The sequence below is a fragment of the Chinchilla lanigera genome, unplaced genomic scaffold (assembly GCF_000276665.1).
Source record: "Chinchilla lanigera isolate Chin_1 unplaced genomic scaffold, ChiLan1.0 scaffold00012, whole genome shotgun sequence".
Classification (NCBI taxonomy): domain Eukaryota; kingdom Metazoa; phylum Chordata; class Mammalia; order Rodentia; family Chinchillidae; genus Chinchilla; species Chinchilla lanigera.
In genome coordinates this window covers 25,901,754-25,927,072 of record NW_004955413.1, presented here as the reverse complement: position 1 = coordinate 25,927,072, position 25,319 = coordinate 25,901,754, and the positions used below count along the sequence as shown (strand labels likewise).

Here is a 25,319-nt window from a genome sequence, read left to right as displayed (position 1 = left end):
TGATGTTCTTTCTTAAAACCTTTCCAATGCTCTCAAGATAAAGATTTCCCACATGCCTTATAGATTCTTCTCCATTTGGCCAAGGTTTAGCTTTGTTACCGTCATCTCATTTCCCAGATGGTTTCTTCTCTTAAGCATATCATAATCCAGCAATGTCCATGGTGTGCTACAGTTTCCCCAAATATGCCAGTGTCTACCTCTGCCACAAGGCCTTTGTACAAGCTGTCATTTTTATTTAGCTGGGTGTAGTTTAGCTGGGTGTACTCACCCAACACCCCACAGACCAACAAGCCTTCTCACATTTATAGTCTACTTCTGTTCCTGGCACATAATAGGTACTAATAATTATTTGCTGAATGAATTAGATCATAATTTTCTAGGCTTAAAAAAAAACCAAGGTCAATGAATTGAAGTCATTGCTGTACCACTTATATTACTTCAAAAGCAATGTATAAAGTGGGCCAACTGATGTATATTTTTATTTTATCTGTCTTTGGAGTCAAAGCTAGTACTAATTTGGCTAAACAGAACTTACATGTGTGGGCTTAGAATAATCAAAATGAAGGGGACACTGTATTCTATGTTCTCCTTTGCCTTGTAAACTCTAAGACCAACTTGTGAAATTGCTGAGAACCTTTGGATGCAAAGCACAGAATTATGAAAAGCAGCCAAGCAAATGTGGACACATCACAGAGCCTGAAGGAAGCTGGAGAGTATGAGAGACATCACACTACAGGAATGTAGGGACTTTAATAAAAGAAAAGGCTTGGCGCTGCTCCTGTTCTCCTCCACACTACAGCTCTGTGTGCTCCCTTGCTTACACTTTCTGATCCTGGAAGCCGAGAGCAAGAGCAGAGGCATTCTGCAGGGCCATAAAAGCCTTTCTTGATTTATGACAAAGGCAGATACTGCAAAGGGGAAGGAAACACTAAACAAGAGGAGGTGCCTGGCCCTCACTTACAGCATTTCCTTTATGCTTCACAATGTGTCACTCCCATTTTATGGATGCAGAAGCAGGGACCTATGTCACATAGCTAGACCTGGTGATCACATAGTAAGGTCTAACACACACACATTTTTATTGAGCACCCACTCCTGCCAAGGCCTGGTCTAGAGTCTAGGAAGAGAATTGTGAGAAAGACAAGAAAGGTCTGCTCTCAGGACAGTTTACAGCTTCATGGAGAAAATGCACCACACACAGTATAATTTCAGGTGGGGATACAATTCATATACAATTCCTTAAGAAAGGAAAACTAAGGGACGTGACCGAATAACTAGGAAAGTAATTTTAGGTCACAAAGTTTTCAGAGGTAATTCCAAAGACAGCTTTGAAGAGAGAGCTTGCAAAGCTAAAGAAAATACAGTGGCTATCAAGCCAAACCTTCACTGAAGTCTCTAGAACTACTAGAAGCAAAAATTACCACTCACTCCCTAATTATCAGTAAGGAGAACTATACAGTTATCCTAGTCACAACCCAAGCAGTAAGTCACACAGTCGCCAGATAGCAAGTATCTCTACATGCACTAGTGGCTGGCAGTGAGCTGACCAAATTAGTTCTTAGATTCCCCCAGCACCTACATCAGGGTACAATAAATGATTGCTGAATGAATATGACGGAAGAAAGAACAAGCTAAGAGGCTACTCTCATGGGTTAAATCCCTTCTCTAGCCAAGTGGCTTCAATTCACCCCACCCTACTCTGAAGCCAATCTTAATCACAAGAAGCAGGTGAGGGAAGTGGGATTAGTGTAAATCCACCAACAATACGGCACTAGGAAGCAATTAGCATATGCTGACCCATCTCCAGCCAATGGTTAGAAATCTCATCTTGAAATCACAAATTCCACTTAAAGAAAACTTAATACTTAAATGATGACTAAAAATTAAGAACAGGGTAATTATTTGGCTTCTTTGAAAAAGAGGTCTGCCAATGAAGAAACTCAGGGTATTTCTTTTACCAGGTACCTGTTCTAAATATTGCAGGCATACCACCAAGTTGAGATGACCTGTTTACCAATCTTGCTGGATTGGTACTTCTCGAGGAGTGGGAGGAGAGGGGCAAAGCACATACACCTGTGTCACCTTAGCAGCGCTGTATCCAGTGTAAATTGCAGATGATTATATGATCTGAACTATAGAAATTAAATCCTTCCCTCAACTTTTTGGTCCTGGGGCAGCTGGGTAGAGTACTACCACTCAGTTCCCTGCTCAGCATGCTTGGAAGGTCTCACCAATTAGGGATCACTCTTTCAGTATCAGTTGAAGAGCCAAGAAAGCCTTAGAAGCCTTTGCTTCAATTTTCAACTTCACGTCTAAAGGACTGTCTAGGTGGCCACAGCAAGTGCCACTTGCTGAACAACAGAGCTGAGTTTGTGCCATTCATCAAAGACACCTATACTTTCTGGGAACCAGATGGAACAACTGAAAAACACTAAAATTGAGATACCATTTCTGATAAATGCTATCAGTTTTGTTACGTTGCAGTGATGAACCTAGGACATTTCTCTCTGAGACAAAGTAATGCTATACACCGTGACTTATTACTACAGAATCACAAGGAGACCCCGCATAAGGAGACACAGGTAGGGCCAGATTCAGTAAAAATTATACTTACTTTCTCCAGTAAGAAACTTCCTCTGCGTGGCCACCTCATTTTTAAAAAGTAAAACCACAACATGCAAGCCTCTAATACCTCTGGGTTTTGCTCTTCCTAACATCAACAGCAGCTTTAAAGTTTTTAAAGCTTTGATTCACATTATCAACAGAAAATCTTCAACAAAAGGCACAAATTACATACTACCCATCTGCACACTGGAAGTGGTACTCATTTTTGTTTGCTCTGAATTACCACCGTTTTGGTGGGCCGTAAGGATTGGCTTTGCAGGAACTTAGATCCAAAATGGCAGCTGAGCTTCTAAAACCCACCAGAGCCATCCTGCTCACCGTAAGTGAGTGCAAGTCTTATTTATCTCACCTTTCCACTGTCTCCAGAAAAACAGTTATGAAACACATGTCAATGAATCAGATGGCATTCCGTTAGTGCTCTTGGTACCATTCTCCTTTCTGCCTGGAGAGCAGGCATCCTGCTCTGGTTCCTCCGCTCTGCAAACTGAATTAACCTGCCATTCACATTTGTGCACAGTCCACAAAAAACAAGCTTCGGGCGAAACAAGGAAAGCCTAGGTTTTCCTCTATTCTTCAATGATGCTAACTTAGGAAAGGGGCATAAATGCATCATCTAACAAGTAAAGCCCCAAATAATGGCTTTCATTTTCAGAAAAAAAAAAAAAAAAAAACCACACAAAAATCTGAGCGCTTATTTTCCTTAGGCCCACCCCAATGCAATACTCCTTTATCACTAAGGTAATTTCTTTTTCTTTAACTTCAAACAGTGAAAATAAAAAGACAAGTCTGCCTACCCGCCTTGATGTAATGTTTCCAATCCCTCTTACACAAAAGCTGAATTTATATCACCAGAAAATTTACAATGAATCTAAACGGTCACTTCTTTACTTGTAACCATTACTAATATAACAACAACTTTACTTAAAAAAATAAAATACTTGCTTTTTAGAGACAGAAGACTTTAATTATCTTTAAGTATTCAAATGAAAGTCTTTTTGTTAAATTAGCGTGAAAGTCCCTTCATCTACACACAATTGGCCCAAAGAAACAGGCCATTTTCAGTACAAGAGGCCAATCCATTTTAACAGTGAATAAAGCTTTTGAAAGTACTACACACCCTCTTCCAGACTGTCAAATTTTTAAAATGGTCCAGCATTTTTCCCATTTTTTTAACACTTTCAGACCCAGCAAGCACCTCATAATTAGATTAATTAAAAGGAAACAACAAAAACCACTGCTCCCTTCTAATCAAAATTATTCCATTTATGCTTAATTAGCTTTAATCCAAGTCCACATATTTAATGAAGGGGATATGACAATTCAACCTATTTGCATATTTTAAATGCCTATTCTAAACTATACTTTGTAACAGATTTAGAAGAACAGTCTCTTTCTCATGCCAATATGCCACGGCATAAATCAGGAGGATACAAATTAGGGGAAAAGGAGAAAAGAAAACAAGGCTTCTCAGAGCCAGGGATGTGCCCGGGGTAGGGGTGGGGGGTGGGATAATTTACCCAGGGGTGGGGGCAATTTACCCGCCACATCACAAACTACAGTCCTTTCAGCCCACCAGACCGAGAAGCATTACATCACACTCTCACAATGATAGGGGGAGGTGGCTCTGAGAAAGCAAGTTTTCGGCTTTCTTTCCTTCCTGCTCTCAGGCTTCTAGAATCCTGTATTGAGAGTAATGGAATTTAACTTCGGGCATTGCAGTTTCGGGGGTTACTAACCACCACACAGCTACTTATTTATAGGATCCTACAGGACCACTTCACAATAGAAACGCGGCCGAACAAGCAAACACACCGAATTTGTGTTGAAAAGCTCAGTTATTCATCTGCATAAAATTAAACAAAAATTTTCTTTCGTGAGAAATGGAGGCCAATCTACACGGAGAACTGATAAAGAAATAATTCCTAATCGGAGGGAACAGCTGTTTACATCTTTAAAATACCATGTTTACAAGATGGTCCTACCATTTGGTTGAAACCACGATCAAAATAAAAGCGCATCTGGCTGCACATTTGAGAACACACACAGAGACCCGTGCAAATGAGCGCGCGCAGAAACGAGCGCGGTGAGCCACAGATCCCAATCCGCCTGGTGTTTGCGAGCACCCGACCCGAGGTTTAAAATGCATCGGGTCCTACTTTAGGTCTTCCATCTCTCTAGGAAGGATGGCCTAGTTTAAATTAAAAAACACACACACACCAAAAAACAAAAAAAAAAAATAACAACAACAAAAACGCTTTCCCATTCCAGGGCTCGTCCTCCCAGATCCTTTGTCGGCCTTAGCAGCCGAAAGAATGCAAACCCATTTATATTTATGCAAATTTTTGCAGCAGATTTACGGGGGGGGGGGGAGTCTGTGTTTTTTATAAACCTCTTTCTAAATATCAAATTTCCAATCACTCGTAGCTTCATTTATTTGCAAGACAGAAACGAGGATGAAAATCTATATATAAAGGTGCAATTAAATCACTTCAAAATTTAAATTTTTCGCCAAGTCTTTTCCATTTCTAAAATGCCGAACCAAAAGTACATCACGGGTCTGATTTACAGAGATTCGCAAAATGTCTGAAGCCAGGCTCCATGCTAGACAAATGTCGATTTGCAACAGCACTAGTGAAAACGGTTAGACAAGATCCATATAAATCAATTGGTTTTAAAAATTGAAAATATTTACCAACCTCATAAAGTGCAGCAGTGCTTAAGTCCAGCAAATTGAGGCATACAAGGTAGAAATGGAAATGAAAAAAGGTCCAAAAAATGAATTCTTTTTGTCTGTCTGTTTTTTTGTATTTTAAATATTCAGAAACCAGCAGAGACTCTGTCGGCCATTTTGGCTTGAACTAACTCTCTCTCACTCACTCTCCCTCTTGCTCTCTCTCTCCCCCTCTGTCTCTAAAGGAAGCAGCTTTTTGTGACCTTCAAATAGAGGCGGATCATGTGACTTCGGGTTGGTCTGTCAATCAGGAAAGGGGAGGGAGCTGGGGCCGAAGCTGCCTTAAAGGGAAAGCCGCCCTTTTCCATCACTTTCATTTGTGTAATGCTGTTATCTCACACTCCCCGCCTACAGACACTGCATGTGAAAGTGGCAACAGCATAAGGGTAACAGATGAACAAAATAGAAAAACCTTTACTGCTTTATAGAAATATGCTCAGTTGCTAACGATTCTTACAGATACGGGATCTTATCTTGGCTCACTTGTTAGTTATTCTCTGGATGTTTGGGCAAGCACAGGCTGGTAAATTGCTTTTGCAAAGGGGGCTTAAGGCTATATCCAAACAATTGACTTTAGTTTTAAATTAAGGTGAAATATAGGGCACAACTGATCTCTAGCTAGCTTATGCCCTGCACAGAAAAAGACAAAAAAAAAAAAGAAAAAAAGTGTCCAAGTATAAACTGTGAGTAGCAACTCAGGTTAAGTAGCATAATATCTCCCCAATCACACAGCTTGACAGCTGCAGAACAGGGACTGGTTTCCCAGTTCTGAACTTGACATTGTTTTGTGTGAATATGTGTTCAGTAGCTCCTCCCCTAAAACCAAACAGAAACTATGCCAGAGCATACTGAGTTCCTCTGGGCAAGGGCAGGTCTGAGTCATCTAATCTCCTTCACCACCTGGGGAGTACTGTAGTTCTGCAGCTGACAGAGACCAGGTACTGTATTAAAACCTAGCCGGGTGTGGCAGCGCATGCCCGTAATCCCAGCACTCAGGAGGCTGAGGCAGGAGGACTGCTGCCAGTTATAGGCCAACCTAGGCTACAAAGTGAGTTCAGGACCAGCCTGAACTGCATAGTGAGACTCTGTCTCAAAAAGATAAATTAAAAAAATAAAATCTACCTGGTTTCTACCTCCTGTAGTCCTTCCTTGCCCACCTACGAAACCCACGAAGGGCTTGCTTCTCTAGCCCTGTGGCTAACAGGAAGTAGAACTTCAGTACTAAAGACCAGCCCCTTGCCTCACAGGGCCTCAGTTTTTGAAGGTGTAGAAAGTGGAGACTGGACAACACTAGATAGTATCCGCAGTTTCTGCCCTAAAGCTCTGCTCTTGGCAGTTTTTAGCAGCTCTGTATGCCTTATCCTGGCCATCTCAAAACTCCTCTGGGAAAGCTTCTTGATTCTCCTAGCATTCCTGTTAAACATTCCCATGACATCCTTTACTGCTTCCTCAGTACGGTCATAAGTGCAACTTAGTACTTATGAAAGAATCTGCTTTTCTGGTAGACCATAAACTGCGTAAGGGCAAACACCATATCTTCCTTTCTGCTCTGTGAGGCCCCACCCCAAACCCTAAAGAGCAGGTGAGTGAATGAATGAATGAATGAATGAATGAATGACCTGGGTCTCCATTAGAAGGGCTGGGCTTGGCTGGGCTTAGCAGGAGGAAACCTTCCATGCAAATATAAGAGATTCAGAGGAATTGAAAGTCACATAGTGTCCAGAAACCTACCTAATTCACCTACTTTGAGACATACTCATGGAAATACAGTAACTAAAATAGTAGAAAGCATGCCACAGAGGCCCATGACGATCATTCCTCCCATCTCTAAAAATCAGAAAACGTGGGGGGGTTTCCCTATGGTGCTTCTCCACATGAACCAGCCACAGAACGGAACCAATGGACCGTGGATGCTGACTTGCCCTAAAGAGACCTTCAGATGCTGTCTAATTCCTACACATTTCTCTTTCTGGCTTCTGGGTCTTTACACCATCCCTTCCTCTGCATTTCTACTCCTAGAGGAACAGGAAAGGAGCTGTTTCGGGGCAGGCAGAGGCCAGTGCCCACACAATCTGGCAGCCTGGACACGCCTGGTGCAAAATGCTTCCACTGTCTTTGCACAGCAATAAAAGCAAGAGCCAGGCTCTGGCCTGACAGCTGAGGCGCAGGCGAAAGCAGGAAACTTCTAGGATGGAATTTCTGAACATTTACTCTATTTTTAATCCTTCCAATACCTTCCAGATGAGTTACGGAAAGCTTACTTACATGGAGCATGCTCAGTATGTTAAAATGCGTGGAGACGGACTGCACAGCCACCTTGTTTGAATTTGTAATGGACACGATCTCTCTATGAAACACAATTTTGCTAGGTCTCCACTCCCCAAGGTAGAATATTATTATACAAATGTTTACATGTTTTGCCTTGTTCATGTTAAATAGCAAACTGTACAAAAAGTCGGGAAACAGAACAAACACATTTTAAGAGAAAATACTGGTCCTGTTTTCAAATAATTTGCTCAATATCCCTTTCTTCAGGCCTGAGTTTTTGTGCAATACCTCTAAATTTAAAACAATTAGTCCAATTGTTTATATAAAAAAGTATAATACTAAATACACACTGAAATGTATGACATATTTATTAATAATCAGGCAATTTTTCAAATTATTACAGGGTAAAGACACAAACATAATAAAACCAAAAAACAAAAAATAAGAACATATACATTCAAATTATCTTTCAGACTGGCACTTTTGGAATTTATATATCATTACTCAAAATATTTTAATTAGGAAATAAAAGTAAAAATAATAACAACATTTAATTGAAAAATCTAGAAAATGCCAGAGGTGGTGGCACATGCTATAATCTTAGCACTTGGGAAGCTGAGGCAGGAAGATCACTGGGAGTTCCAGACCAACCTGAACCACATAGTGAGACCTTGTTTTAAGGGAAAAAAAAAAAAAAAAAATCTAGGAAAAAAAATCACAAACCATAATGATACAAGCATAAATACAAAAGCCCAAAAGAGGGGAGCACTGATCAATAAAATCAATATTTGTTTCTCTTTTAAAATCAAAAGTAGGTAATCTCTCTGAAATTCTGATCAATAAAAAAGAGACAAGTCATAAAAGAACATTAAGCTGAGCACACAGCTCAGTGGCACAAGTGCCTGCCTGGCAAGCACAAGGTCCTCAGTTTGATTCCCAGTACCAAAAAAAAAAAAAAAAAAAAAAATTAAGGCTGAGAAAGGGCATATTAGAGAAGAGACTGCACATTGTGCAAGAATTACACAGAACTTTGTATCAATAAACTTGAAGATTAAATAAATGGATGACAGTCAAGAAAAATAGAAAATATCAAAATCAACTCAAGAAAACTTAGGGAAATAACAACCATACCAGAAATCTGTAAGATCTTCAAAGAAGCCACTAAAACTTTACCAGAGAGCTGGGTGTGGTGGCACGTGCCTGTAACCCAACACGAGGCAGGTAGAGGCCAGCGTAAGCTACATAGTGAGTTCAAGACTGGCTTGAGCTCCATAATAAGACGTGGACTCAAAAAACAAAACAAAACAAAAAGAAAAACAACCACATCAGGCCCAAATGATTTTCTAAGTTAATTTACCAAACTTTTGTTGAACAGATAATTTCCACACAATCCTCACTTTCCCATGATTTATGAATGGCAATCTTAGTTTCTTCTGTGAGGCCAACATATTCTTGATACCATTCTGGATTCTGTACACAAAAATAAAACTGTAGACCAATCTTCACTTGTGAAGACAGATGACAAAATTCTAAGTAATATATTAGCAAAGAGAAACTACATTTTGTCCATGGAGGGGTTCCACCAACAATATAAGGATGGGTAAATTACAACAATACGAAGGAAGATGGTTAAATTATCTGTTCACATAACTCTTCATTTTGGTATCAGATGCCAACTGCTAGAGAGAGAGAACAGTAAATAGGAAGTTCTCGTTCTCATAGAGACAACATCCTAATGGGAAAAGGGAATCCCTGACAAGGAAATCAACAGTTTGATTTCCCTAGAATTACCTAGGGAAACTTACTTGGAAAGGTTATGCTCAGGGGTGACCTTTCAGCTGGGTTGATAAGCAACTGCTTAAGAGCCTGATGTGGTGGTTTAAGCTGATAATCCTAGCACTCTGGAAGGCTGAGGCAGGAAAAGTGTGACTTGGAGCCCAGCCTAAGAAACATAATGACTTAGCATGACCCTGTCTCAAATTTTAAAAAGGGTTAGGGATGCAGCTCAATGCAAAGGCCCTGGGCTCAATCCCTAGTACCCTTCACCCCTACCACACACACACATTCATACAGAGGTAACTGTTTGGTCAAGCAACAGCAGTGATGAATAAGGCCAATCAGCTCATTCAAAAGCAAGAACTCAAGGTCTGGACTCATTTATGAAGCCAACAGCCATTATCTGAGCGCTTCCTGTGTAGTAGGCACTGTGTTAGAACAAGACCCAGTGGAATACAAAAATGTCTAATGCAGGGGCTGGGGATTTAGCTCACCGGCAAAGCGCCTGCCTGGCAAGCGCAAGGTCGTGAGTTCGGTTCCTGGTACCGGAGGTAAAAAAAAAAAAAAAGTCTAATGCATGGAAAGACAGAGACGCATGCAAATCCATGATTAAAATATAGCATAGGTGCTGTGGATGTAGCTCAGTGTTAGAGCACTTGGCTAGCATGTGTAATGCTCTAGTTTTGACTTCTAGAAACACAAATGAAAAGGGAAGGGCTGGAGATATAGCTCAGTGTCACAGTGCCTGCCTGGCAAGCCTGAGGTCATGAGTTTGATTCCCGGTACCAAAAAAAAAAGGGGAAAAAATATATGTATGTACATAGGTATATGGGGGACAGAGATATCATAATGATACTATGGAGAGTCAGAAAAGATTTCACAGGGAGGTGAGACTTTGGATGGAGGTTTTTTTTTTTTTTTTTTTTTACAAGACAGTGGTATTGAACCCAGGACCTAGTGCATGCTAGGCAAGGCTATACCAGTGAGCCACACACCAGTAGCCCCTTGAGCTGAATTTCAAAGGAGCAAGAGCTTGCTGTGTTGAAAAGCTAAAAAGGTAAAGTTTTTTCTAAGTTTTACCAACTTCAATTACCAAACCATGGCAACCAGGAAAGCTGACAAAAAATAATGTAAATGTGAGAACTAAGTGTTTTTAGCATCCTTACCCTCAACAGTCAGAAGGCAGAACACCAGCCAAAGCTACACAGCACTGTGCAATACAACTTGAATGAATTATAGTTGGAAATTAGAATGTTAACAGTTATACTCTCTTCATAATTATAAATTAAAATGTTAGCAGGGCTTTAGGGAATTTTTCTTTTTTTTTTATGGGGTGAGGGTCTTGCTGTCTTGCCCAGGCTGGCCTCAAATGAAGTCCTCCTGCCTCGGCCTCCTAAGTGGCTAGGATTACAGACACACTGTCACACCCAGGACAGAAACAAGTCTCTTTTTAGTCCTCTAAGTCAAGGCTTGGGATGTAACTCAGCAATAGAGTGCTTGCCTAGCATGCACAAGGCCCTGGGTTGGATCCCTCACAATGTGAAACAGCCAAAACAAAAAAGAAAGAAAGAAAGAAAGAAAGACCCTCAAATTCTTTATACTCAGACCTCAAAAGTCACAACTGCATTTGAAGGAAGCCTGCCGTAACACTCCAGGATGAATCTTGTACCCAATTACACCACTATGGCAGTATCTTCTTGCTCTATTATTGTTACCCACAATTTGCCGTTTCTCCCTGTAAACCAGGAGTCCCAATGCCAAGGCCACTCACTGGTGCAAGTCCATGGCCTGTTAAGAACTGGGCTGCCCAGCAGGAGGTGATCGGTGGTTAAGCACAAGAATCTTCATCTGTATTTACAGCCCTGTAAACCACTAGAATCATCCTGAAATCCATCCCCACCCCTTCCTGAAAAACTGTCTTCCCTGAAACCAGTCCCAGTGCCAAGAAGTCTGGGGCCGCTGCTTTTATTTCTGGGTCTAGCACAGAGGAAGCAATGTTTGCTGAATAAACAAAGAAGCAAAGCGATGAACAGATTAATACTATGAACCTAGGAAGTCCTGGGGCAGTGGTGGCGAACCTATGGCACCCATGTTTTTCTTTTGAGACAAAAGATGTTAACACACGAGTTTTTTCTAAACTAAAACCTCAGTATTCAGGTTTAATTGCAGTGTTGGCATTTTGCGATAAATAAGGGGGTTTGGGTTGCAGAATGGGCACTCAGTCTTTAAAGATTTGCTATCACTGTGGGTATAAAAGAAGACAACACTTATCCTACAGTTGGGAGCTTAAACACATATGTGAGGGAATGAGGATGCAGCTCAGTGATACAGCACTTGCCCAGCACAATGAGGCCCTTAATTCTCTCTCTCTCTCTCTCTCTCTCTCTCTCTCTCTCTCTCTCTCTCTCTCTCTCTCTCTCTCTCTCTCTCTCTCTCTCCTCCACACACACACACACACACACATAAAAAATAAAAAAGACAGGAGACAGCAAGAGAACATAAGATAGATTGTTAACCATACACTGTGCCTGCAGAAAGCGGGAGCTACACATGGAAACACCACAGAATCGCTCAGTAGGAGTTTAAAGGCAGGCCAGGGCCAGGGCCAGGGGAGTCAGAACAGTGTGCTTTGCTGTGGAGCTAATGAAGCATCAGCTATACGACCTCTCACTTTCATGGGCCACTCTGGAAGTCTCAGGGGTCTAAACAATGTACCCAATGACCTTTTATCTTTTTCCTTTACAATATATTTTTTTCAAGTGTTTATTGTGATAAAAAGTGTAATGTAGTTTATCATTTTAACATTAAGCATACAATTCAGAAGTGTTAAGCATATTTGTACCTCTGTGAAACAGATCTCCACAACGTTTTCATCCTGCAAACCTGAAACTCTTTACCCATTAAACAAAATGTGTCCTTTTTTCCCTGCCCCAAGGCTCTGCAACCTCATTCTACTGTCTCCAAGACTATGATTATTCTATGTATCTCATGTATGGAATCATACAATATTTGTCTCTTTTTATTGGTGGTGTGGTTTTCTGAGATAGGGTCTCACTAAGTAGTCCATGCTGGCCCTGAACTTGCTATGTGATCCAGGCTGGCCTTGAGCCTGTGATCTTCCTGCCTCAGCCTCCCAAGTGCTCAGATTACAGGTGTGTACTAGTATTTGTTCTTTTACTACTGGCTTATTTCACTTGGCATGTCCTCAGGCCTCATTCATGTTGTACCATGACATGATTTCCTTTTTCATCTTAGCAACAGTGGGGATTGAACCCAGGACTGCTTTTACTCTGAACTACATCCCCATCCCTTTTTACTTTTTCTAGCGGGTGCAGGGGGACCAAGTCTCCCTAAGTTACTACAGCTGGGCTCAAACTTGTGCTCCTCTGCCTCTTCCTCCCAGTATGCTTAAATTATAGGAATCTGCCACTACAATCTAGTTTGATTTCCTTCCTTTTTAAAGCTGCATAACAGTTTACTGTATATATACGCACCACATGTTTAACCATTCATCTAATGTGTAGGTTGCTTTTGCCTCTCTGGCAGTTGTGAACAGTGCTGCTATAAACATAGGTATGCAGCCACGCATGGTGGCACATGCCTGTAATCCCAGCACTTGGCAGGCTGAGACAAGAGGATTCCCAGGAGTTAGAGGCCAGCCTGGGCTACATAGTACATTCAAAGCCAGCCTGAACTGCAAAGTTAGACCCTGCCTCAAAAAAACAAAACAAACAAAAAACCAAAAACAATACAGGTGTGAAAACATCTCTTTGACACTCTGCTTTCAATTCTTTTGGATGTATGCTCAGATAATGGAATTAGTGGTTCATCTGGCAGTTCTGATTTTGGGGAGAAACTCCATACTGTTTTTCATAGCAGCTGCATCATTTACAACCCTGTCAGTGTGCATAAGGGCTCTTCCAAGTTCTTGCCCACACTTGTTTTCTTGTTTTGTTTTTAGCAGCTGCCCTAATGGGTGTGATGAGGTGACATCTCTTTGCAGTTCTGACTTGTGAATCTCTAGTGAGCAGTGATGTTGAGCATCTTTTCACATGCTTGTCAGCCACTTGCACATCTCGAAATATAATCTCTGGAAAATGTCTATTTAAGTCCTTCACTTATCTTTCTTTCTTTCCTTTTTTTGGGGGTGTTTTTGAAACAGGGTTTCACTATGCAGTTCAGGTAGGCCTCAAACTCACAGTGATCCTTCTGCCTCAGCCTCCTTGACTGCTGGGATTACATGCATGTGCCACCACGCTGGGCTGCTCATTTTAAAAAGCTCTAGTAGTGCCTGCTGTTGAATTGTAGCAGTTCTTTACTACATGGATATTTGCTTCTTACCAGATATATGATTTGTAAATATTTTTTCCCATTTCATAGGTTGCTTTTGATTCTGTTGACATTTTATTGTGTCTTTTCATTTCTGCTTCTTCAGTAGTGGGGACAGATAGAACCCAGGGGTGCTCTACCACTAATCTATATTCCTAGTCCTTTATTTTTTATTGAGCAAGGTTTTGGTAAGTTTCCTGGGTGGGACTTGAACTTGCAATTCTCTTACCTCAGCCTCCCAAGTATCTAGGATTACAAATGTGAGCCACCAAGCCTGGCTATTTTTGCTTTTTTGCCTGTACTTTTGGTGTCACATCCAAGAAAACACTGTTAAATTCAATGTTACCAAGCTTTTTTTTCTTCTATGGTTTTTATAATTTTGGTTTTAATCCATTTTGAGTTAATGTTTGCACAGTGTGTATGAGGAGGGTCCAACTTCATTCTTTTGCATGCAAATATTCAGTTTTCCCAACACCAAATCTGAAGAGACTATCCTCGCCTCGTTAAACGGTATTGACAAGCTTGTCTAAAATCATTTGACTGTATATACATGGGTTTATTTCTGGGCTTCTGGTCTGTTCCATCGATCCATTTTCTGTGTTTATGCCAGTACCACACTGTTTTGATTACTGTAGTTTTAGAATTATGTAACAAAATTAGGCAGTGTGAGTCCTTCACCTTTGTCCTCAATGACCCCCCTACCATTTCTGACAGTCTTGTATGTCGTCCTTCCTGGCCTTCAATTTGCTATGTATTTTCTCTTTTTAGAAAGTCTCAAAGAATTACTGGAATATGAAAGGACGATCGAACAGTATGTGGCCAAAGTACAACGAGAAAAAAGTTTTATAGCAATGTGTTAGGCAGTGAATCAATAAAATACTATGCTGTTTTTCTGAATTTGTGATTATTTCTCAACTTTTTAAGTTGCCATTTTTGTGATTTCTTCCTCACTGTAAGTATTCACCAGTATACAGGGTAAAATCCCAGCGTTTGCATCATGGAGAGGCCTTGGAGAACACTGTGTCAGCGAATAAACCAGACACAGAAGGACAAACTCCAATCCTACTCATGTGAGGAATCTAAGAAAGCTAACAGAGAAGTTGAAAGCAAAATAATAGTTACTGGAGAATGGGCAGGACGGAGAGGGTGAGATGGGGAGAGGCTGACCAACAGGTGTCACTGTGCAGTGAGGCAAAGGAGTAAATTCAGGTGTCCTACTGCATAACAGGGTTACTACAGATAGCAATACTGAATCGTCTGCTTCAAACAGCTAAAAGAGAGGATTCTGGACGTTCTCACAACAGAGAAATGACAAATGTTTCATAGGTATGCTAATTACCCTGATTTGATCAGTACCTAATATATACATATAGATCACATTGTACCCCCATAAATATGTATGCAAAAATAAAATTTTAAAAAATATTCACTTTTGAACCTGTGTTTCCAGTTTGAAACTCATTTTCTTTTTCTTAAGGAACATTCTCATCAAACCTGGATTTGCTCCTGGCCAGAAAAGAGAGTCACTTTGCTTGAACAGAGAGGTACTTGAGGAAGGGAGGAGAAGAAACCAGATATACGCGGAAGATCTTAAGGACAGCCACACACAGAGCAGGAAGTTCCTTAGACAGTAGTGAGGATAAGCATAGGAGGACTAAAGGCATCTTACAGAGGCCCATAAGAGCCAAAAAAAAGTTTAGGCACGGCTAACAGGGCATTTTCTGCAAAGGACCCAACAACCAACCACCGGCTTATAGGTAGGGATGCTTAAAGAAGCGCAGTGGTGAAATCAGCCCTGTTGGAACACATTCAAGAAGGCACTGAGTATAAAGTCAAACACATGATATGACTAGCTTTTCTTCTGCTACTAAAAAATAAAATTCTGGAATTTTAGGATATTTAATAACCTCACCTCAGATTTTCAAAGTGACTGCAGAATAGGGATGGGAATTTAGGGACAGCATTGTTCATTCAATATGTATTTAACTAGTGTTTTCTGTGTGCCAGGCACTTTTCTAGGCAGGCACTGAGGCAACAAGTCTCTGTTCTTGTAGGGCTGAAGAGCTTGCAGGAAGTCTCACTGAACCTGGCCTTCGCTGCCTGTCATCACACTGTGCCTCCCTACACCCTCTAGGACCCACAGAGGTCGGCTGGGAAGAGACCTATGCAGGGTGATCAGGATGAAACTGCTGTCCACACCCTCTAGGGATCAGAAGCTCTGGGGAAAACAAACACTAGCTTCTCTTCAGGGCACCCCTGGAGAGTCCTGATGATGAATATACATTCCTTTACCTTTATTTACATAATACTAAAGATCCAAAACATTTTATCACGACACCATAACAATATCTGTAGGGAAGAAGCCTTAAAACACTACTTTCAAGGAGCAAGATAAATAAATCTTGGCTTTGAATTAGTAAAGGCACATTGTCCGTAAGAAAAATATAAGAAAAGTAAGATTCTATTAAGTTAACTACAATTTTCTGAAAGCTGCATGAAAGACTCTTGTGTATATTCAACTCCTATGCATATTCACATTCTTAGCTTGAAAGTAAGAACAACCCCAGTAGTTTGTAGTTATTTGAAAATATGTCTCTATTACATTAGTTACTCTTAATGTAATTAATCCATGGCCCAGGCATCCAAAAAGAACCTCATAAAATTTATTATGATTCTGAGACACTTGAGGGGGGAAAAAGTCATTTTCGGAGAATTAAATTTTTAAGCAATTTCAACGCAAATTATAAATTTTATTAGCAGCAAAAAGTTTCCCACAGATATACTAAAAATATTTACAGTTTTACTTGTGTGAAGCAGCAAAAATGAATGAATTTACAGAGTTCAATTTAGTACTTCTTGGTTTTTTTTTTTTTTTTTTCCCCAGTACCGGGAATCGAATTCACTACCTTGCGCTTGCAGGCAGGCGCTGTGCCGCTGAGCTAAATCCCCAGACCCCAACTTAGTACTTCTTGATACAGTTATTTCAACATACACATATTGTAATGGTTCAAAAGGGAAGGGAGAAAGCCCTGGGAAAATGAGGTGGTACAATATACAAAATACATGTTAAACAAAACAAAACAAACCTTTCCTATGGCCAACTATCAAAGTTTATGTTTTGAAGATGATTTGGAAATTTGTGAGTTGTATGTATTTTCATTGTTTCTGTATTTTGGAAGTGCTATAGCGGTGCTCAAGTTTTTTAAACAAACATACAAAACAATGATTCCTAAAAACCTTAACTGTTGAGTGATCAAAAATGAAGCAAGGAATTTCTTAGTGAAAAGTATCTTTGTCTTACTTGTTTTGTTTGCTTATTTATTATTGGTGGTACTGGGGCTTAAACCCTGGACCTTGTACATGTAAGGTGCTCTAGCAGTGAGCTACAACCCCAGCCCAAGGAACCTTTTATTGTAGAGATTTGGGGAGGGTAAACTTTTATAAGTTGCATTATGGTACAAGATGAATCCAAGGAAGAAAGAGCAGTAAGTTAAAAAGGAATTAGAGCAGGACCAGAAATAAAGGTATGGTAAGCACAAACTGTTAGAAGTTCAAAAATAAGCCAAGTGAGATGACACATGTCTATAAACCTAGCACTCAGGAGGCTGAGGTAAGAGGATCCCCATGAGTTTGAGGCCAATCTGGGCTACATGGCAAGTTCAAGACCAGACTGAAGGACATAGTGAAATCTTACCTCAAAAAAAAAATTTTTTTTGAAGAAAGAAGGAGATCAAAATTATCTTACTGCTACACCAAAACTGCTATTTTGCTTCAAAATCACTTACAACAATCTTCCCACAAACATGTAGGCCATCATAAATATCATAAAGAAAACCAAGTCTAAAGTCTGACTGGGTAGAAACTGCATGTGTGCCTGCGTGTTTGTCTGGGGATTGAACCCAGGACTTTGTGCATGCTATGGAAGCACTCTACGACTGAGCTATACCCGCAGCCCTTTTATCTTATTTCATTTTGAGACAAGGCCTAGCTAAATTGTCCAGACTGGCCTCCAACTTGTGATCTTCCTGCCTCAGCTTTCTGAGCAGCTAGGGATGTGCTACCATACGGGTCCAGCTGTGGGGAGAAGTATTTTATCCAAAGTGATCTTTCTATAAGCACGGTAAAAACACAACCAATGAATAAAACTCTGCTCATGCTGCTGTTTTGAAAAGCTGTCATAGTTTTTATATGTACTCCTGTGTTAAACACATCATGCAATTAGAGCTGTGTAATTTTAATGCAGTAATTATATAGCAATAAGTTTAGCTTGTCTGATTTGCTACAGTAGTTCTCTAAGTGAATATTCTCAGAAAACGACTATATTAGAGATGGTAAATAACTGCCACCAAGAAGCAATAATATTGAAATAACACATGAAGTATTTAAAGTCATACTCTCTACTCTTACTGACACACATACCAGAATTCTGCACAACTGACCCTAACACTGATAGTTTAACTTACTGCAAGTTTATCATTTTTAAGTGAGCTTCATACATGCACAGCAACATTAGCCTGACTGTTAACAGAACTCAGCCTTATTGAAATAAACACCACAAAAATAAAATAATTTTTTAAGGCTTCTAGAACCTATGGTTAGGACTGGAGGTGTGGCTCAGTGATACAGCACTTGTCTATCATGTGTGAGGCCCCAGCATGGCAAAAAAAATGGCATCCTGGTTTACTGATTTCAGTCAACTTGTGCTGCTAGAACAAAATTCCTAAAACTGGGTAATTGATAAATAGAAATTTAAAGCTCAGCATGGTGGTGGATGCCTGTAGTCCCAGCTACTCAGACGGTTGAAGCAGGAGGATGGCTTGAGCTCAGGAGTTCAAGACCAGCCTCAATCTCAAAAAACAAAATAATGGGTGTGGTAGAGCACTTGAGAGGCTGAGGCAGGAGGATCACTGTGGGTTCAAGGCCAGCCTGAACCACATAGCGAGAACCTGTCTGGGAAAAAAAAACAAGTAAAGCAAAACAAATTTATAGGGCCCGCCATATAGCTCTGCGGCACAAGCGCCTGCCTGGCAAGCACAAGGTCCTGAGTTCAATTTTTGGTACCCAAAAAAACCACAAAACAAATTTATGGTTGAAATGTTAAATGAGGAAACAGGAACACAAATCATAAGCTAACAAAATAATTTCAGGCCTAAATCCTTGTAAGAATGTGCTCTGTGATCCTGAGCATGTTACATTAATCCTGTGTTCCCTGGGCTCCACAAACTGTTATTCAAACAGACTGAGACCAATGAATGACAGCCATTTTAGAAATCACTTTGGACAAAAATGAAGTTAGATCACAAGGCCTTTCACTGAGCTAAATCCCTAGGGTCTTTTATTTTTTTATTTTAAGACAGGGTCTTGCAAAGTTGCTACAACATCCCACACCACACACAAATGTAAGTGCCTGTTCAATCTGGGGTCTAAATGTAAAAAATAAAACAGAGAAACTAAAGATGTTTTATCACCAGAGGGTAGGGAAGACTTCACCAGGCAACGTAAAACATGGAAGCCATAAAAGCTGGATGACTTTACTGTACAAAATTTAAAAGTACAGGCTGTGGGTGGTGACACTGTCTGTAATCCCAGTACTCTGGGAGGCTGAGGCAGGAAGATTGCAAGTTTGAGCACAGCTGGGAAACTTAGTAACTTAGTGAGACTGTCTCAAAATAAAAAGAAAGAGTTGGGGATGCATGTCAATGTAAAGTCCCTGACTCTCTCCCAGAAAAAAAATTTTTTTATATGTTTGTTACTATAAAAACTATTCAATATCAAATGATATGACCAGAAGAAAATATTTCAAACATTTTAACAAAAGCTATTATCTAAAATACATAAAAGGGCTCCTACAAAGCTATAAAAATAAATAATCCACTAGGAAAATGGTAATATATATAAACAGATGATACACAAAAGAAAAACAGGGCAAAATATATTCCTTAGACAGGGCATGGTGGCACGTGCCAGTAACCCTAGCTACTTAGGTGACTGAGACAGAAAAGTTTGGAGGGCAGCCTGAGCAACTCAGTGAGACCCTTTCTCAAAATAAAATTGTTAAGCGGGCTGGTGGTGTGGCCCAGTGGGAGACCACTTGCCCAGCGCGCACAATGCCGAGTTTGACCCCCAGCACCGCAAACAGATAGGCACTTATGCCACTGAGCTACATCCCCAGCAAACACTGCAACAAACAAAAACTGAAACAAAATATATAGAAAATGCTCAAGAGAATTGGGAGGAGGAGGAGAGTAAAAAAAGTCTCTTTTATTTCTGTATCCATATTTATTGTTTGTCCTTTGACAAGCATGCAGTACTTTTACTTTGTTGTGTTTTATTTGGCAGCACTGGGGACTTAAACACAGGACCTTCTCACTGAGCTACATCTCTAGCTTCTAAACATTTTTTTAAATTTTAAAACAGGGTCTTGCTAAGTTGCTACCTTGCCCAAGCTGGGCTTGGACTTGCAACCCTCCTGCCTCAGCCTCATCAAATGTAGGGATTATAGGCATGTGCCACTATGCTCAGCTGAATTGAATTTCATAAGGCATTCAGGAATGTGTCACCTCTAACATCTGTTGTGTAATATTCAATTCCTAGATCACCTACCCAGAATTCAAACATTTATCAAATATAGTAATAATCACTGGCCAACTGCAGTTGTGACATTGAAAAAAATAATTTTTTAGGGCAGCGGGGTATGTGGCCCAGAGGCAGATTGCTTGCCTAGCATGTGTAAGGCCCTAGGTTCAATGTGCAGTACTGACTGCATAGATAATAAATAATAGTAAAATATTTTGAAGATCTTTTTATGTTTCCTCAAGCAAAAGAAACTAGTACCTTTGCTCACTGTGGATGGGTCTACTGAGGAGCACCTACTAGGAAGATTCATTTCTGCTTTATCGCTTCACTACAGGATAGCAGACCAGTCTCAGAAAAGACCAAAAACAAAACAGAATTCATCTGTGAAATTCACCCCGGGGTGTGGAACTTGTGAGGAGTAAGGACACTACAGAGGGCTCTGGAGTCAGCAGGGGCTGTCTGAAACTCTGAAAGCAGCACATGGTGTTCAACTTAGAACTTGACAGGGATGTTTCCTGAGTACCTAAAGGGGCTGCTGATTCAGGATAGGGGTTGCAAGAGCAGGTTTATAAAGACTGGTTTGTTTGGGAAGTGGACACCCACTAGAGAATGGAACTTCCATCTGTGTCTTTAAAATAGGCTTAATGCGTGTCAAGGATACAGTTCAGCGGCACAAGTGCCTGCCTGGCAAGTACAAGGTCCTGAGTTCAATTCCCAGCACAAAAAGAAAAAAAAAATGTTAAAATAGACTCAATGCCATTTCCATTGTTGCCCCCCAACTCCCACTTACTCAGGAGACCTTGATCCTGACAACTGCTGTTTTGCTAACCACAGTACTTTTCAGGAACACTGTGCCCAAGGATGGTAAGGGATCTAAGACAATGGTACTATAACACACTTTAGGGCTGAGAGTGTAGCTTGATGGTAGAGCGCTTGCCTAGTGTGTATGTCACCCAGGGTTCTACCCCCAGCTCTGTACATAAAGCAACCAAAAAAATCTGTGTTTAAATCCTAAATTCCAGGGGCTGTGTATATAGCTCAGTGGCATAAGTGCCTGCTTGGCAAGCGCAAGGTCGTGAGTTGGATCCCCAGTACCGCAAAAAAAGAAAAAAAGAAAAATCCTAAATTCCATTTCAAGCTGCGTTATCATGGTCAAGTTACCTACCTGATCTTTGAGTAAAATAAAGACAATATGTTGCAATGAGTAGAAACGACAGATTAAACAATATCTAACCAGAGCATCTTGTGCACAGAAAGCCCTTGCTGAATGCAGTTATGATCCTGACCCTTGACTGGAGTGTGAGGTCGGGGAGAGGATGGGGGACAGGGAAAAAAGTACCTGAAGTATTTTTCCTGTCATTCCACTGGGCCTAGAGAGAAGTCTGGCATTCTAATTTGCTAAAGATGAAATGATTCCATCAATCCATGCAGAATATAAGTGCGTTTGACAGAACAGAGCAAAGCTGGGATTTATATTGTGAGCTATTTAAAAAACTGCTAGGTTAGCAAATTAAACCGGCTGTGAAAATATCCCAGTTTCCATTCACAACAAATACAAGACAAGCCACTCTCCTTTAATGACTGGCCTCATGGCAGCAGTCTACTCTGCATAATTCATTCCTAAGGGCTTCAGAGACATAATTTCCTTAAGACATACTCAAGTTAAACTATTTTCTAGGAAAAAAAGATGAGAGAGAGGAGTTTTCTACAGATTTTCAGTAAGTTCTATGAATCACTGTCCCATTTAATTTAGGAGACTACAGTCTGAATAAAAAATAGTAGTTATGTCAGTACTTTAAGCCAGTCTTAAGTGTTTTTCCTTTCAAAGGGCTATGAAAAACCAGTCTGCTCTACAATATAATTTTGCAAATTTTGTGGCAGAGAGAGAAAAAAATCTCATTGCCACAGAAAGCTACCCAGCAAATGACAAATTTCAAATTTAAACCCAATCACCCTATAAAAAGTCAGAGGACAGATCCTGAATTATTTAAAAAGTTGGCTAAGTAATATTTGTAATTCCCACTCTTTTAGGGTAACAATTTGTTATTTAAACAATGATCAGGAGTGTAAATAACCAAATGGAACTGAATTTTAGGAAGTACTATTCAAATAAATTCAAAGTTGGAATGTGAGGAAGTGTTAATTTAGTTCACTTCATAAAACACGACTAAGAAAAGGATGCACCATTTTCTATTTTCTTTGGAAAACAACCAAACAGAATTAGTTCAATTTGGAAAATCCTGAGTCTTTAAGCCTTTGCTAAAAGCAAAACATAAATTTTGATTAGTCAAGTGTGAAAAACTACAAAGACAATTTTCTTGTCCCTCCAGTTAGTCTGTCTATAAATAGAAGCAATGCATTAACAGCCATCAAAGCAACTAGTGAATTCCACAATATCTCCAATGTACACATCCCCAGCAAACATGCTCGCCGCACAGTGAACCCAAGTGCTTCCAAAGACCTGTGATAGGACCCTCCTTAAATAAACCACCACTCACTGTTTGCTTTCTTCACCAGGAGGTGGAGTCTTGCCATGCCCTTCCATTACAAAATCCTCCTGTTCCACCTGCAAAGGCAAGCACCACAGGTCAACAGCAGTCAGTAACTAAGGTGTGACTCACCCCCAGAGGCCAGGCCCTGCCCTGGGCACACCACTGGGCCATGGCAGTACAGGGCCCAGAACAGAGGCCTCGGCCTACGGTTTGCATTCCCCAGATTTCCTTAAGGTATTTCTCCCATGTGACTACATTTGCAGAATGACAGGAAGCATGTTGCTCTGAAACTCATGTCATGGCGGCAAAGGATTACATGAATAGAAAAGGAGGTCTATGAATCAATGAGAAAAAGAACCTACTAGAAAAATCTGCAAAATAACTGGGTGGGAGTTTCACTGTGAAACATATAGATGGTTTCTAAACATGAAAAGATGCTTAATCTCATGTCAGGAAAATGTAAATTAGAACCGCGAAGAGATACACCATTTTACAACCATCAGGCAGGATGAAATTATAAGGTCCAGCAACCCCAAGTGTGAGCAGAGAAATAAACTTATTTACTCCTAGTGGGAAGGTAAACATTTGAAAATGGACATACAAACTACTAAATGCATTTGAAGAATATATATATATATATATATATATATATATTTATATATATCTTTTGTGATACTAGGGGTTGAACCCAAGGCCTTCACACAGAGCTACATCCCCAGCACACTTTTTTTTTTTTTTTTGAGATTTTATTTCAAGATAGGGTCTCAATAAGTCACTAAACTGCTCAGGTTGAGCTTAAAGTTACAATCCTTCTGCCTCAGCCTCCCAGAGTGCTGAGATTATAGCCATGCACTACTATACTTAGTAGGAATATTTTTGTTTTTCCAGTACTGAGGATTGATTCTAGCACCTTTGCACTAAGTTACACCTCCAACCTTTTTTAATTTTTTGAGATGGGGTCTCGCTAAGTTAAATTTCTCGGGCTGGGCTTAAAGTTTTGATTCTCTTGCCTCAGCTTCCCAGAGTGTTGAGATTAAAGCATATGCCACATGCCTGCCTAAGCAGTTTTATCTTTAACAGAAAAAATACAGAAACAAATATCCATCAACAGTAAACAGACAAACAGGCAATGACATTTTCAGATAATATTACTACCCTGCATGAAAACAAATGAGTTACTTATACACTTCTGCCTACAGGAGTTCTAGGCAGTGGCACACTCCTGTAATCCCAGCACTTGGGAGGCTGAGGCAGGAAGACTGCTGTGAGTTTGAGGCCAGCCTGGAATACAAAGGAAGAGGAAAGAAAGAAGACGGGGAGGAAAGGGGCGAGGGACAGAGAAAGAGGACGGGGTGGGGAGGGAGGGGGGAGGAAAGAAGAGAGGGAGGAGGGTAACTTAGGAGATCCTGTCTTTACATTTTAAAATGAGGCCACTGAAGATGTAGTTCAATGTATAAGCCCTAGATTAATTCTTCAGCACTACCAAAAGAAAGATAAAAATAATTCTGCAACTGTCTTTGAAGGCTGAATAGCAGTTTGTCCCAAATACAGTTTGAAGAAGCTATAAAAGTTTAGCTCCTTTGCCTACAAGTCCTCTCTTTGCCTCTGTCTCATCCACCCATTGTGAAACCCTTGGTGCCACATGCACCATGCTCATCAGCCTTCCGGAACTTTACCTATACAGCTGCCCCTCGGCATCCATGGAGAAAGGGTTTAGATCTCCCCCTACACTGCCGTGGATAACAAGCTCTTCAGATGCTTAGGTCCCTTTTGTAGCATAGCATTTGCATGTAATCTACACACATTCTGACATATTTATTCATTCACTCACTCATTTATTCATTCATTCATTCTGGTATGTGAGACTGAATTAATTGTGGTATGTGGCTTTTGCAATTAGCTATATCCCTAGCCCTTTTAAAAATTTAAGACAGGGTCTTGCTAAGTTGCTTAAATTGCCAGGCTGGGCTTGAACTTTCAGTCCTCCTGCCTTAGCATCTCAGAATGCTGGGTTTACAGGTGTGCACTACCACACTCAGCTCTCACATATACTTAAAATCATCTCTAGATTACCTATAAATCTAATACAATACAAACACTCTCTAATTAACTATTGTTTAAGGAATACAGCAGGAAAAAAGTCTGTACATATTTCCAATTTGAGATCTCAAATATTTCCAATCCATTATTAATTGAATTGGTAGACTCTGAACCCAAGGATATAGAGCTGACTGTACTGTTCTCTCTTGCCAAGATGTCTTGTGTGCCCCCTCATTTCCATCCTACATATACTCAAATGCCTACACTTTTAAGTGCTAATTCTAATACTTTTCCCAGAGGACACCATCTCCCTTTCAAAGGTTCAGACCTTTACCTACTCTCTACCAACTCAAAAGCCAATAAAAAATCGCCCAGAAAGCTGGATGTGGTGGTACATGCCTGTAATTCCAGCACTCAGGAGGCTGAGGCAGGAGAATCATTGTGAGTTCAAGGCCAGCCTGGGCTACAAAGTGAGCTCAAGG

The 25,319-nt window shown here is 40.4% G+C and overlaps 1 protein-coding gene across 4 annotated transcripts in view; it reads right to left on the bottom strand.

The window, feature by feature from the left end:
• The window catches only part of Tnrc6b (trinucleotide repeat containing 6B), a 240,254-nt gene that overhangs the window by 133,609 nt on the left and 81,326 nt on the right, over window positions 1-25,319 (bottom strand). For 3 of the 4 annotated variants that reach the window (XM_005379308.2, XM_013511418.1, XM_013511420.1), the window contains exon 4: window positions 22,804-22,871. In XM_005379308.2, the coding sequence (XP_005379365.1) occupies window positions 22,804-22,871 (68 nt within the window). Of the gene's footprint in view, window positions 1-5,321; window positions 5,543-22,803; window positions 22,872-25,319 lie in introns of those variants that run through there. The other variant, XM_013511419.1, reaches the window with a different exon arrangement.